General features: G+C 43.4%; 1 protein-coding gene across 3 annotated transcripts in view; it reads right to left on the bottom strand.

Annotated features, from left to right (window-relative positions):
* The window catches only part of PLCL2 (phospholipase C like 2), a 217,978-nt gene that overhangs the window by 46,940 nt on the left and 155,940 nt on the right, over window positions 1-15,098 (bottom strand). For all 3 annotated transcript variants that reach the window (XM_075586902.1, XM_075586904.1, XM_075586903.1), the window contains exon 4: window positions 12,305-12,508. In XM_075586902.1, the coding sequence (XP_075443017.1) occupies window positions 12,305-12,508 (204 nt within the window). The remainder of the gene's footprint in view (window positions 1-12,304; window positions 12,509-15,098) is intronic.

Genomic DNA, 15,098 nt, shown 5'->3' with positions numbered 1-15,098 from the left:
AGCGAGGGGGCTAGTCGGGTATTGAGGGGAAGGACATTCCAGAGGTGTGGGGCAGAAAGTGAGACAGGTTTAAGGCGGGAGAGAGCTTTTTTCTAAATAAAGATATTATAGACTTTTAGATACGTAGTGTCCATGCAATATGTGAGAACCTGGATACATGTATCTAGATGTGTGTCACCTTCTAGCCTCACTGGATTTGCACCCACCATGGCTCCCTGGACATCAATGTATCAGGGTGTGAATGTGGTATTATTCAGTTTCGTGAGGCCTGTGCTTGTTGAGAAAACATGAGAACGCAAGAGATTAATGTATCTTTCATTCTCTCCTGCACTATCTTGCACTTAATGTCACATTGGTATACTTCCCTTGCCATATTGTCTGTTAGCGCCCATGGGGCTACTGATAATAACACTAAAAGGAACCTTCGATCGTGTTGAAATCTCTTGGAAATTCCGTGTCTACAACTGAATCTGTATAACCTGGTGTTGGGTAGAAAAACATTGAACTATCTGTACTTGGAATCAAATTCCATCCTGACTCGCAAACTGTGTTCTGATGTTTTGCAGGTGGAACGAAACGGTAACTTATATCTAACTGTAACCTTCTAACATCTAAACAAAAAGTATGTGCGAGTGGTGGGGTGTGGTAATAACTTGGATGACAATCCATTCAAGTCCAAAGTCCAGGGCTTGTGGGTTGGGTGCACACTGCGCGATCCGACTTATGACAAGGGATCCGCAGTGAATACAGCGGTGTACATATATACACCTCTGCCTCTATTTAGATAAGGCAATGTCTTTTTTGTTTGTTGTTTTTTCCCTATGAGGTAGAATTCTGGGTTTCCCCCCTTTTTAGTTAAATTATCCTAAAGATATTTGCAATCTCCTCTTCTATTGGGTTGTCGGGGGGGGGGGGGGGATAACAATTATTCTTTATCCAGCCCCCACTCCCCAGCTTGTTCATCTGATGTTTTTCATGTGGCTTATTCTGGTCCAGGCCGATCATCAGTTCACACGTCATGAGATTTGGTCAAATGGTGTCTGCCATCTGTCGTGTGGTCTGTTTATTCTAACGTCCACTGCTGCTTAGCCGGGGTTCGTCAAGGACTCCCAACTTGTTGCCAGTCTCTTCTTGTGGGAGAAGCCGCAGGCCTGTTCCTGTCCGAAGACCTGCGTGGCCTGTGGTAGGCCTAGATCTTTCAGTATTTGTTCTGGTTCTTGTAGGTTTATAGCCATTCTTAATTGGCCGCCATGTCATATCATTACCATCAGGCGGAAGGGAAACCCCCACCTTTATACTTCATGTCTTTTGCGCTCAACTGCGCCATTATAGGTTTCAGCTCCCTCCTTTGTGCTAGTGTGATTGGTGAGAGATCTGGGTAAATTTCCAGCTTGGTCCCTTCAAACTCTAATCCTTACACATTTTTGGCAGCTTTTAGTAAATCCTGTTACTTTGAAATAGAGGAAGCGAAGGATTGTATCCCACGGTTTTCCCTCATTTTTGGGGTGGCCCCTGAGGCTCTATGTGCTCTGTCCAATTGGAACATGTCAGGATCAAGGTTAGGAATGAGCTTCTTGAAAAGTCTGTGTAGATAAGACTCTAGTTGGTTTACTTGTTCAGGTATACCCCTGATCTTGACATTATTTCTACGTGATCCATTTTCTAGATCTTCATTTGTTTCCTGTAATTCAGCTGTTAGTTCTCTGGATTCTTCCCCGGTTTGTGCCAGTGATTCTTGCACATCTACTAGCTTGTCAGTTTTAGTTTCCAGATTATTTGTACGTTCCCCCAGGGAGGTGATATCCCTATTAATATCCTTAAGTGCTGTTTGTAATTCCTCCCTAAATACTGCCTTTATATTGCCAAAAAAGCCTTTTACATCCTCCATCGAGATGAATTCTTAAATACTTTAATGACTTTCTCTATGATAGAGCTTCTATGAAAGAAAATTAAACCTCTCCCTGCAAGACCTTAGGACAGGGTTCTTCAACTGGTGGCCTCTGGGCCAACTCTGGCCCATAAACGCTTTGCTCCTGCCAATATCAATTGCTTTGTGCAGTTTTTCACACTTAAACCTCACTTGTAAATTAAGGTAATGTAAATATATATGATACTGATATTAGAAGTGCTTGCAAAATGTTGAAATGTAGTAATTGCCAAGTCTTTAAATGTTTTAAAAATTACATTGCAATAAGATTGTGGCCCTTCTACTCCTAAATGTTTTTTTTTTTTGTTGATCTCGCCCTTTCAGAGAACTAGTTGAAGAAAAAAAAAAAATAATAATTAGATAACTAGGTATATCTATATACCCTATTTTCTCGATTCTAAGACACACCCTTGATTTAATAAAAACATTTTGGGGGAAAAACCACACTATATTAAATGTGCAGAACTTGTTTTTTTTAACTAGCAGACAATACCACACATGTATCTACACTAGAGAGAGGCAGACACCGAATGGGGAGAGAGAGGCAGACACCGAATGGGGAGAGAGAGGCAGACACCGAATGGGGAGAGAGAGGCAGACACCGAATGGGAGATGCAACCGGCGGCACTTCTACAACCGCACCGCCCAGCTGATGGTCGCCCGGGGAGGAGGGGGGATGACGGGGGGGGGGAGGGGGGAGATCGGAGAGAGGCGGCCGGCACTTCTACCGCCGCACCGCCCAGCCCAGCTGATAGTCGGGGGGGATTGGGAGATGCAGCCGGCAACAGCTCTACAACCACACCGAACAGCTGATGGATGCCCGGTGAGGAGGGGGGGTGGGAGAGGCGGCCGGCACGACAACCACTGCACCGCCCCCATCTGATAGTCGGGTTGGGGGGGAATGGGAGATGCAGCTAGCGACACTTCTGCAGCTGAACCGCCCAGCTGATGGTCGCCCGGGGAGGGGGGGGGGGGGGGAAATGGGAGAGACGGCCGACCCTTCTACCGCCGCACCACCCAGCTGATGGTCACCCAGGGAGGATGAGGGGAGGGGGGGTGATCGGAGAGGCAGCCGGCCCTTCTTTCGCCGCACTGCCCAGCTGATAGTCGCTGACAGTCACGCGGGGGGGGGGGGGCACTGGGAGATGCAGCCAGCACTTCAACCAGCCGCCAATGACACCAGCTTTTGGTAAACGCCCCCTAGACGTTTTTAATTAAAAAAAACATCGATTCTAAGACCGCGTTTATAGTGCCGGCGATGGCGACGCCGGCGATGGCGACGCGGCCGATGACGTCACCCGTCGCTACTGGCAAAAGTTTCACTTTAGTTTGGCCAGTGACATCATGAAGGGGACGGGCAGAGTGCAGTAGGCGCTCTGTGATTGGTGTAGAGACAGTCACATGTGGAGACTGTCTCTCCCAAAATCAAATTTCAATGGCTTCCAAATTTTTTGTAGCTCCGTCGCGCTTACTATAAACGCAAGCGACGGATTTAATGCATTTGTTTTGGCGCGACATTACGTCGCGGGGCACTATAAGCGCAGCCTAAGACGCATCCCAATTTCACACGTGTAAATGGGAAAAAAGGTGCTTCTTAGAATCGAGGAAATACAGTATATCTATATATGTCTATGTCTATATACACACACACACACACACACACAGACACACACACACACACACACACACACACACACACACACACACACACACACACACACACACACACACACACACACGTGTATATATACATATACACACACATAAGCCCCTTTTTACAACAACTGTATGCTTTAGTAAACTTATTAAGTATAACACTCTCATTTGATTTTATGAAAACTGTTCATACATTTGAACGTAAAATTGGTTCGGTAACGATTTTACAATGATGACATCAATGCCCAGAGATTGCGATCTCATTATGGCCCAAGTACATCAAACTCCGTTAAAACAGAGTTAATATCCCACCCGGTAAAAAAAAAAAAAAAATACTGCGTCTTATTAATGCAATTTTATGACGGAAGCCATTAATATTGCAGTAATAAAATACCCGTAGTAGGGATGCGGGAATTACCATCACCATTAATAATGCAACACACACACACACTATTCCTGGTGTCTCCACTCCCCTCCTTCTAAGTGCCTTGGGACAGGGACCCTTCCTATTGTCTCAGCTTGTCTTAACATAGACTGTATACTTGTTATACAATGTCCTTGTTTCTAATCCCACATTGTACTGCTCTATGGAAAATGTTGGTGCCCAACAAAATAAAAGATATTGTCATTAATATTAACAACAACAGTTCCTTTCCATTCCGTTTCTTGTTTTTTTTTTTTTTTTAACATACTTGAACATGGCAATTCATTCTGTTTGGGATGTTTTGGATGCATTTTTTTTAAACATTAAAGTTTAAGCTAAAGTCTACAGTTCAAAAGGACAAACAGCAAAGTGTTCCCATATTGATATATTTCAGTTCCTCATATGAATTTCACGAGTGCATCCCTTCAAAGGAAACCAGCCTGCAATGTACTGCACTTGTGTGTGATGCTTGAGCGTTGGTAAGACCAAGTCCAACCCCACTTTCAGTCGACAACACTCAAATCTACAATTACATATAGACAATACATAGCCCTTACACATGGCAAGGCCAAGTATTTCTATCAAGATGCTTTAAATTGGAAAGACCTTAAACATTGAACCTCACACACTTATTATTTGCCACCTGGAAAGCGTGTTCAGTTTGCTGTATTTAGATACCATATTATATATATATCCATATTTATTTTTTATTTTTGTTTGCCAATAGATTATACACTGCAGATGAATATCTCTGTGCGTTGCACGAGAACAAGATCCTCACAATAACATTTAAGATTGTATAAAGACCAGGATAGGCATACATTAAAATTGACACTGCTTTTCAATTCATTATTATCTCTCCAGCAGAGAATGTTCAATTTCATCAGTGATCTTTAGAAACTTCCCTTCGTCTGTGAAGCTGAAAGATACTTTAATTTTCAATGCTGTTACTTTTTGGGAAGGTGGAATACCACAATATGATACTTCATAAAGCCTTTTAATGCATTCTAATGTGAATCCTTCTTTTCAATCCAAGGCAGAGGTATTCCAGAGATATCTACTTCTGACTTTAAATATAATTTAAAACAAATTAATTAATGAAACATAAAAACAGTTTTTTGGTGTGGGGGTGGCAATATTATTTGTAACATTTCACAAACTGCAGAGGGTATTCTGGAACATAACCGTCCAGGCGCTTTTGGGCTCGTCTGAATTTTAAATGGCTGCGGGAAATTTCACGTTGATGATCAACTCTGACATTATATAGACGCACCTGAATATTGGAGAGCTACATTAAAATGCTTGCCATTTTCTCTCTTAGGCCTCGGGCATGGACAGCCCGTGGTGAGGCGCGCTGCTGCTCGGCAGTGAGCCCCTGCAGCCGCAATGAGAGCAGCTTTAGCAGGGGCCGCGCACGCTTCCGCAAGCGTGCGGAAGCGTGTCTTAATAAAATTTTAGTTTCTGTGCTCGCCGGAGCGCAGGGCCGGTCATGTGGGCGGTTCGCCCAATGAGGGCGAACCAGCTCCGTGACGTCACACCCCCCCCCCTCGAAACGCCCCCGGACGGCGCGCAGTCTAAGGCCAGGGAAAGCACCCGCTTTCTCTCAGCCTCCGCGCGCCTCCGCCCAGCTGAAGTCTCTATGGACTCAGCCTTAAAAGGAGTAAGAATGAGACATATTTAAAAGCTTATTTTATCAGAACTCACAATGCAAAAAAAAACCAGACTTCTTATGGGGAGATGGTATCACATAATATATTTTATTTTATATAAATTCAACAATGTGAAGAACTGCAGTTTACATTTTCTAAGCTTTTCTTTCCGTAAGGCAGATATTACCAGCAACAAATACTTGTGGTACACTCAAAAAAACACCCAACAGTTCTGTTTTCAATGTTACCCCTCTTACAACAGCAAAGTGGTCAATTACACTTCATTACAAATTGACTCTACCCGTCTAGGTCAAACCCCAGTCAATCCATAATAAGGTTATTATTGATCGCTGCCTGGTTTGTAGAGTCCTTTATCAGTGCTCTGCCAGGCAGCTTGACATCAAAGCACCATTTTTTTCCTTCTAATCAGAGTTGAAAACGTTGCCTAACATTATAGCTGTATAATAAATATGTGCAATAAAAAGAACAGTTTTCCAACTACTGTATGCCTCCTGTCGACTTCATATTTAAAACTAACGCAGAAAACGATTCTATCATCCGCAATCAAATTAATATTTTTTTTCTCCCCCTTTTGGTATTATGGTTGCTCTGGGCAAAAAAATAAGGTTTCAACTGATCACAAAGCACAATTAGAAGTCTGCAAAGATGCTGCAGATTCTTTTAAATATAGCCAGCAGAGCTTAGCGATGTAGACTTTTCAATAAACCATTTTTGATTAGCCAACAGTTATGCGATGTGTCTAGGACAAAGTTCGCCTCAGAGCTATAGGCAGACCCTCAGTTGATTAGAAAAGCTGTACGTGTATCCCCAAGATACCACTAAGAACTGCATTTGCCCTTTCAGCAGAGTCTCAAGAGAAACTACGTGCGAGTTTCCCAAGTGAGCGCTAAGATCCGTGTTCCATTGAATCCCGGGCTACCTCAACAGATCATTCAAAACATATCTTACAGGCCCAATTCCTAGATATGCTAATAGTACATATTTGCAAACCTGTCCAAGTTTGCTTTAAGAAAGCACCCTCAAATTTGATAAAAGGTTAAATTAGAAACAGTAATTTTTATTTTTTTAACAAAAAAGCAACCAAAAAATGTGAATGTCTATAGGTGAAAGATTAAATAAAGTAAGTGTAGACTTACATATATAGTGTCAGCAAATCAGCAGATGGTTAAAAAGCACTGTCCGTTCTGCCCAGTTCTTGATCCAGGAGGGAAAGAGACAGAGTGAGTCTTAGAGCTGTATATCCCGCGCGCTGTCTCTTGCTGAATTGCCGACACTATATACTGTACAGTATGCAAGTCTACACTTACTTTATTTTGTACTGCTGAATACATTTAATCCTTCACCTTTGCTGCACTCTGTGTCTTACTTTTCTATGATTATCACAACCAGAAAGACATGTTTGGGGAAAATAAACTGTGGCTTTTTATTCAGCCCGTAGCTTCAAACAATACATCTTTAATGAAGGGCTAACTCACTTTCCAGTCCCTGTCTGCAGGGCTGGGAGGATAGGCCTCTTACCAACCTCTGACTCAAAAGTCCAAAGACTTACCTACAGTAGATCTAAAGCTGAAGGCGAGATGCCACATGCATTACTATTCAACAGAGAAAAACAACGTGCACTAGAAATCTGCTTAATAATTTGCTACATCATTAAATAAATATGTACCCTACACCGAGAAAATGTGAATTTGAAGGCTGAATTGGAAGGCTCTTGCAGTATGTTCTTAACGGGATATTACGTAAGAAAAGATTCTACAAAACTGCTACAGAACAATATTAAAATATACTCAATTCTGTTCTCTACTATTTTCCTGTTACGGGAGAAATGTAAAGGTGCATTCACTCGAAATCATGACATGTACAAGGTCCAATTTATTTCCCTGCCTTTATTTAACTGTAACCACCTAATTCATTTTGGCAACATGTGACAATCGACAAAAATGTGCGTTAGGATATAAATTGCCTTGCACTTGGCGTTAATTTTTCAAGGTACTTTGCAATTTTGGGAGTAGTTCGGGAAAGAGCGGGTTTGTGTAATATTGTAATGGCAGTTATTACAGTTTCTGCATGTAAATTGTGCAGTTTCCACTTCTCTTTGTATCTTTTATGTATTTACTGTATGTACGCCAGGGCTTTGGGCAGAATCACCCTCGTTGCGCTGGAACAAAAGAAAATGTCTGCACCGTGTTAATGGAACCAATTACTTCCTCTCGTTATATCCCTGTTAAATTACCTTTTATAACTTAAATATATTCACTTGACACAAGTCATACCTAATTTATATATACCATGTATTCAATTATGCTTTTTAAATAAAGGCATATGTCTGAACTCATATTTAAAACCGCTCTGAATTTTGTTTTATTTTAAATAATTTTGCCCTGTACATTTATACATAATGCAATAAATCTTTAAACCTAATGAAATGACAATATAATTTGACTACATAGGCTAACTGTAGCCCAATGCCACAGAGCGCTTGAGAGCTGCAACCTCATTTCCATCCATCTCAAGATTGCCATGCGGTCCTGACAAATTGTGCACAGGGGATATATGTATTTTGATTCTGGTTGCATCAGTGTTCCCCAATGTCAGTAAACAGAGTATAGGTGAGAAAGCCGAGGTGAGAACGCGCATGCGTGGTCACAGGGCATTCTCATTTCTTCTTTCAGCAAAGGAATGAGCTGGTAAGCGTCGCTGGAGTGTAAGAGGAGCAAAGAAGGGACACCGAAAGCGGCATGCGTCTACAAAAAGGACAGTTTTCTGGGGGACTAAATAAGTAAGATATTTAGGGTTGGGGACAGATCTTAACTAATTCTGATCCTGTAAAGTTAGATTGCATGGAAGGTGGAAACAATCACTGAATAAGAAAGTTGCGCAGGTTGTACTTCTGCAAAAATAACTTCAAGTAAAATCCCTTCATGACATGCAGGTTTCTTCCAAAACAAAGTGATAGGGGAGGTATATAAATGATCACTCTGTATCACCAAATGTTAAAACATTTCAACCACTAAACTGCAAATGTCTTTTTCTCAGCACCTGCCACAGCTACTGTAATATTATAGGCCTGCTGCATATTATGGTGAACAAATACTTTGAGCGCTTGAATTGTTGGCTATGCAAACAAAGTGTCTGCACACCTCTTAATGCCTTTACTGCTGATTGTTTGACAATAATGCATGTGTACCAGGGTTTGTGTGAACTGGAACACATTTCTTCTGTGAAGAGAAGGCCTATAATACATTATAAAGGATCCACTTGTAGTTATGGAATAAATGACCATAATAGCCTCAGACATTCCGACTGATTAGTGCCTGTGGATCAACAAAAAGGAGTGTGCGCTTTGGCACACTGCAGGGTAGATCCACAAAGCTCTGTTAAACCAGGGGCACAAATGCCACGTTACCTAAATCGTTAACGGACATTTGCTGCATACTTTAACGGAGATCCGCAAAGCTAAAATGCGGATCTATCCAAAGTTGATAGGGTAATAATATAAACAGGATTTTGTTTTTTTTCTGTGGTAGATAATACAGCTCTGTCTTTTAAATGTGTGAAATCTTTGTGTTTAGTGTATGGGTGTCTTTCCTGGACACTAGAGGGATCGGAAGTACACCATGAGCTGCTTTTGCATTAATATGTTATTGTGCATTATGTGGACATTGCAATGGGGAGGAGCGAGTTCACTCGTTTACCTTACCCCTTATAGAGGCTTGATATTAGCGTCTGTGGGGTTTCCTGGGCAACACCCCGATGAGGTCTGGCTGCTGGGGGTTTAGCACCGCCCCTACCTCAGCGAGCAGGGAGTAGGAAGCATTGTCAGCGCGTAGCGAGTCTCCGGCGGTTGTAGGGAAGGGGGGTGTGTCTCCCCCACTAGCCGGCAGCCTCGGGAGTGATTGGTCGTGACGTCATTTAGGGGCGTCGCTAGGAAGGAACTCCCAGACATCCACAGAGGTATATGCCCATAGAGATATGCTGAGACGCAATAATGACGTCGTAACCATGTTTTTTTTGGCGCGAAATTGTAGTAATTATTGCAGTGTATAAAAAGGTCCCTTGGTGTGCTGTACTATACTCCTTGATAAAGCACCTTGTTGTGTGAAACGCGTTGGAGGGTACTTACCTCCCTGTTTGTCATGTCGGACCAACAATAATTTACTTTTTTCATTTTTCTACACCTGTGTCCCTGGGCAGTGCAATGCTTTGTGCATTTATTTGCATATTTGCTGGACTGTTTGAAACTCTACAAGCGGCTGGACACGCCAGCCTGGATTACAACAAGCTCTAGGAGTGGGTAAGATCTTCTGACACTTTATAACTATGGATCATCTTCCTTACTACGTATTGGGGTGAGTGCTGGATTTAGTATGCAGTGATTTTCAATGAGGTACAGCGAAGTGTGTTTTTACATATTTTTTCTGTTGCCTTCCTTTGATACTTATGCCTCCAGTGTGATACTACACTCACCTAGTAGTTTACCCACTCCGTAATTCGGCTATATGTGTTATTCCTATTATTGATGATTATAAAAGAATACAATATTTTTTTCTGGACTGTTAGAGCACCCATTATCTTCATATAGATAAAACAAATTGGACAGGGGGAAGTGAAGCTGTAAAGGTAAATGCCGCAGTTGCGTTTGTAATCAGTGCAGAGAAGTTATTTTGCTTCAGAGTCAAGTGATTGCTGATCAACCCCTCAAGGGGGGAGTTGTGCTATATCAGCAAAAGGCGTGATCCTCGTGATCTTTTCAGAACACTTCAGTTGCTTATGGAGACCTGCAGGAGGTTCCAAGGAGATCACACAGTTGAACGAGCAGCCCATGTAACTTTCTCTAGATGTCACAATGCACAAGGGGTGCCAGCTCGAGTCAGTCTCATAGCAGCAAAAGGCCAAAGGACGGAGAAATGCAATTTGCAAAATGACAGGTTACCTTCCTAAGCCCAGTTTAGTGCAGATGAGAATTGCAAATTAATATTTATCTTTGTGCACTTCCCACTAAAATAAAAAAAAAAAGGTCAGTACTTACTGTTCTTTAGGGCGCAACCATGTGGAAAAATGTATCCGAGATCTGCAACTCCAATAACCCTTACAGTTCTGTAAAGCTGTGTACTGTTATGTTTTGCTGGCTACACCTGAACTGCAGACACATTATGGGCCATATTTACTATCTAAGCCAAAAGGCACGTTCCCGCTTTACTGACGTATGGCCTAGTTCAGTTTTATACATTGTGCACCCCCTGCTAGAAAATATTAGCTCCGCAAACCCCTAATTAATAAATCTTATTGACTACTGTTTTCCAGATCCCCAACAGTATCGTGTCCTGAGCTTGTGGCGTGAGCACACGCTTATTAAAGCCCCATACTGCACCTCAGTGTATGCAGACAGCATGAGTGGTGTAGCTGTCAATTACTGCAGGAGCTTCCAAAGTCACATCCCACAATGCCTTGCTGCTGTGGATGCAAAGAATTGTAGGGACCACCTTTGGAAGCTCCTGCTGTAATTCACAGCTACACCACCAACTCCAAGTGTGCAGTCCCCACACATGCTCAGGAAACCACTATACTGCCTGGGACCCGCAATTAAATATATATTTCTGGGCAAACTCATTGGAGATTCCTCACGAACCCCTAGGGGTACGCAAAGCCCCAATTGGGAATGATTGGCCAAGTTGGCGCTCTATCTCATTGCTGCACCGTCAGCCACTCATTTATTTTGAAAATACATGTTCCAAGTTAATTTAGGAGCATAAAATGTATTACCAGGCATCTTTACAGCAACATAATAATAATAAAATGAATGGCCAGTGCAAATTTCTTGTCAACTTTCATCACTGAAAACACGCACTAGGCTTAGAAAATGTACCATGAGTATTCATAAAAAGATGGATGGATAGCCATGTTGGTCCTTTCTTCCATGTAGTCAAGTAACACTGGAGGGAGTAGGTAGTATGATTTCAACTTTCTGCTGGTCCAGTAAAAGGTAAGTGACAAGCTTTCGAACCTCACAGGGTTCTTCTTCAGGCTGACCAGTCCACCTGAAGAAACCGCCTATTCACTCCATTTGTTACTTTAATGCATAAATATGAAGGAGGTGAGCAGATGTTTAGTGCTGCGCTTCACTAGAAATCTGCAAAGCAGGCTAAGCCGCACTGGAGATTCAGTTTAGCAAAAGTAGGAGGAGAAACTACACGTCATCTCCCAGGGCATACTGTGCGGGTGTTACTACAGTATGTGGTAACATATTTCAGGCAGCTTTTTGTTCACATTTGCAGTGATAAGGTTTCTCCAACTAAATTAGGATATTATAAATAAATGGCAAATACATTAAGTGCAATTTTTTTTTTTTACAGCTGTGCTTTGTTACCAATGTTTAATCGCACAACAGCAGCTTTGCAATTTACTCCAGCAGTGGAACGGTTGGACAGACAGACAACGCTATGGAATCTAGAATACTCAGAGCTTCCAAGTATGTGTGGAATTATTCCTCCTAACTATAAATCTGAAGATGAGGTCACATGGCACTGCTGAGGAGCTCCACTTTGAGTGTATTTTTTTTGTAGTGTGAAATAAAAAAGGGTCAAATTCTCTGCTTGCGTGTGGGAGATGTGTGTGGGAGATGCTCACCGTGTCATAGGCTGTCAAAATCCTTTTCATAACCTCCGGGACTGTCCCTTGCAGCTCCATCGTTGGATACTGATCACGGAGGTTCATTACCACCACGGGGGTATTGTCAGGTCCAGCCAAACGGGTTGACAATGCCATAATGCACTGCATGAGATTAGCTACAGGAGAGAGCCCACATAGCTCTTTGAATGAAACTACTGCATTCTGTTGGAGAAAGGAAAGAGAAATTTACTATTAAATGTCTATACTGTTGATTTCAACTGTCACCACCACTTGTAAACTCCAGTCTCAATTAACATTGGATCACAGTGAAAACACTCATTAAAGCTGCTAGTCAAGGGTTTTGTTTTGTCCTAAACTTGCTTACTACCTGTAGGTCTAAGGCAGCGGTGCGCAAACTGTGGGGCGCGACCCCCAGGGGGGGCGCGACACTGCCGACGGGGGGCGCGGGGTTTACAGAGGCCCCGCGCGCTTCCCGAAGGCACTTAAATTAAGTGCCGGGGGAGCTGCAGGGCCTCTGTAAACCTAACTTACCGTGGCTCCGGCGGCTTCCTCCCTGCGGCGCCATGGCAACGCGCCGTCAAAATGACGCTGTGAGGTCATGTGACGTCACGTTGCTATGGCAACGTGACGTCATTACGCCGGAGCGCGGGTAAGTTGGGGTTGGGGGGGGGGGCGCGGGAGCGAGGGGACAGCCGTCAGGGGGGCGCAGGGAAAAAAGTTTGCGCCCCCCTGGTCTAAGGCACCAGTGCGCAAACTGGGGTGCGCGAGATTATCTGCGGGGGGGGGGGGAGGAGGTGAGTTGGCGCAGGGTTTACAGACGGGGAAGCGGCGAAGGCGGCATTTGGAGACGCGTCGCCATGGTAACGCGGCATCAAATGATGTCGCGGGGTCATGTGATGTCGCGTTGCTATGACGCCCAGACGCCGGGTACCACGATAAGGAGGAGGGAGGGAGGTGGGCACACGGAGAGCAGGACAGCCGGCAGGGGGCGCAGGGGGAAAAGATTATGCTCCCCTTTTCTAAGGAACACCAAAAGAGCGCCTCTACAAGTCTCACACACGTATCCATGCTGTCTCCAGACACAGTAGCACGGGCAATAAATTCCATATCTTTTGATTCTCAGTGTGGATATAAAAATGAACACTATACCCATTATGGTGGTAGGTTCTTATTAATTTTGTAACCCACCATACTGTGATCGGCCCCACGTGAGCAGCTTTACTACACAAAGCCAGTAATCACTCTCAAGCTGACAAGTCTCAGGGGATGAAACTGATATCTTTAAATGGATTGCAGACTCAATAGTTCCCTACGGAAGCTGTGACCATGACAAATTACAGGGAACAAATGTACAAGCAAACTCTTCAGTTTCAAGAACGCAACTGCATTTAAGGCTGGCTGAGTTGGTTGCCATTGCTGTGCTTTCTTAACTGTTTGAGAAGAACTGTACTAAAAAAAATAATAATTAAGAGGAGATAAAGCTGCGTCAAAGCGGAGAGGAAAAAATGCAGAAGTTCAAACATCATGACGGGCCGCATGGTTGAGAGGGGAGGAGATAAGTAGCAATATGAAAAGCGGAGGAAAAACAGGTGACAGATGCTTCTGATTGAAAAATCCCGGGCACCTAAAATGTCCTCCATAGCGCCAGAGCTGTGTGCAGTGATGACTGACCTGATTGGCAAACTTTTCTGTTCTCTCCAACTTCCCCACTCAGCTTCTATCCACATCTCTTCCTCTCTCCTTCCCTCCACCTATGCCCAGACACCACACCTCTATTTACACACTTATTTCCCAACAATTTCTACACCCCTCAATAAAAAGCACCCCCCCAGAAATCCTCTTCTCTTGCTTATTAATAAGGACATAAACATCTACCACTCTCCCTCTGCACCCCAGTGCCATTAAAATCCCATTCCCCAGTGTTTCCCGAGTCAGTGACAGGCCGCTCAACCTATCACAGAGGGGGAAGAATGTGCATCCTCACTGGCTGTCTCAGCCTGAACGGCTGGTCACTCACCCAATCACAGAGGGATGTGCAGACATCCTTAGAGAAATCTACATATAGACTCTACTCCAGGTAGTAGGGCCACAACATATGTGTCGTTGCTTGGGAGACCGTTTGTGTGTATTTGATAGGGAGTTGGTGTTTATGCTGTAGTAAAGGTTTATATCTGGAGGGTGGTTTGCATTAATTTGCGCACATTTGCTTTCAGTCATCTAGGCCTGCCCTTTTTAATGCTGGATTTTTGTTTTTAAATCTGATGCTCCGTGAGCGTTTGAAATATTAGGTGTCTCGCAGGTCAAATCGGAGCTCTATCCAGAGCCCGGGGAAGTCTACCATGGTAACCTCAGACTAGATTTAAAACAATCAGGCTTTTACCCTAAAAACAAAACGTTTTCAAAGAGTAGGACATGTTTAAGTGGTAATATACTAACATCATACGGGTTAAACTTATGTACAGTACTCTCCTGGGGGAGGGGGGGGGGGGAATTGCGGCTTTCGGGGACTTCTCCATACCAGACCATATCATGCATATGTAGTTTACCAGCCAGAGCCAGTAGCCCCAGAATTGCTTCAGTTAATCAGGGAGCAGACAGACTGTTTATGATGTTGGACGCTGACAGCCAATTTCAGCAAAGGGAAATGGTCTTACAGGATTCTCATTTTGTACTGTATATTCTGTACTACGGACATGGCACCGTGTCTAAAAGACTAGTGTATACAGTAGCACTTGTACCCGCTATAGCTCTTCAATCGTTTACAAATTCATGCAAATCATTACATATTAGT

Source organism: Ascaphus truei, chromosome 2 (genome assembly GCF_040206685.1).
Source record: "Ascaphus truei isolate aAscTru1 chromosome 2, aAscTru1.hap1, whole genome shotgun sequence".
Taxonomy (NCBI): Eukaryota; Metazoa; Chordata; class Amphibia; order Anura; family Ascaphidae; genus Ascaphus; species Ascaphus truei.
This window is presented reverse-complemented; position numbering and strand designations above follow the sequence as displayed.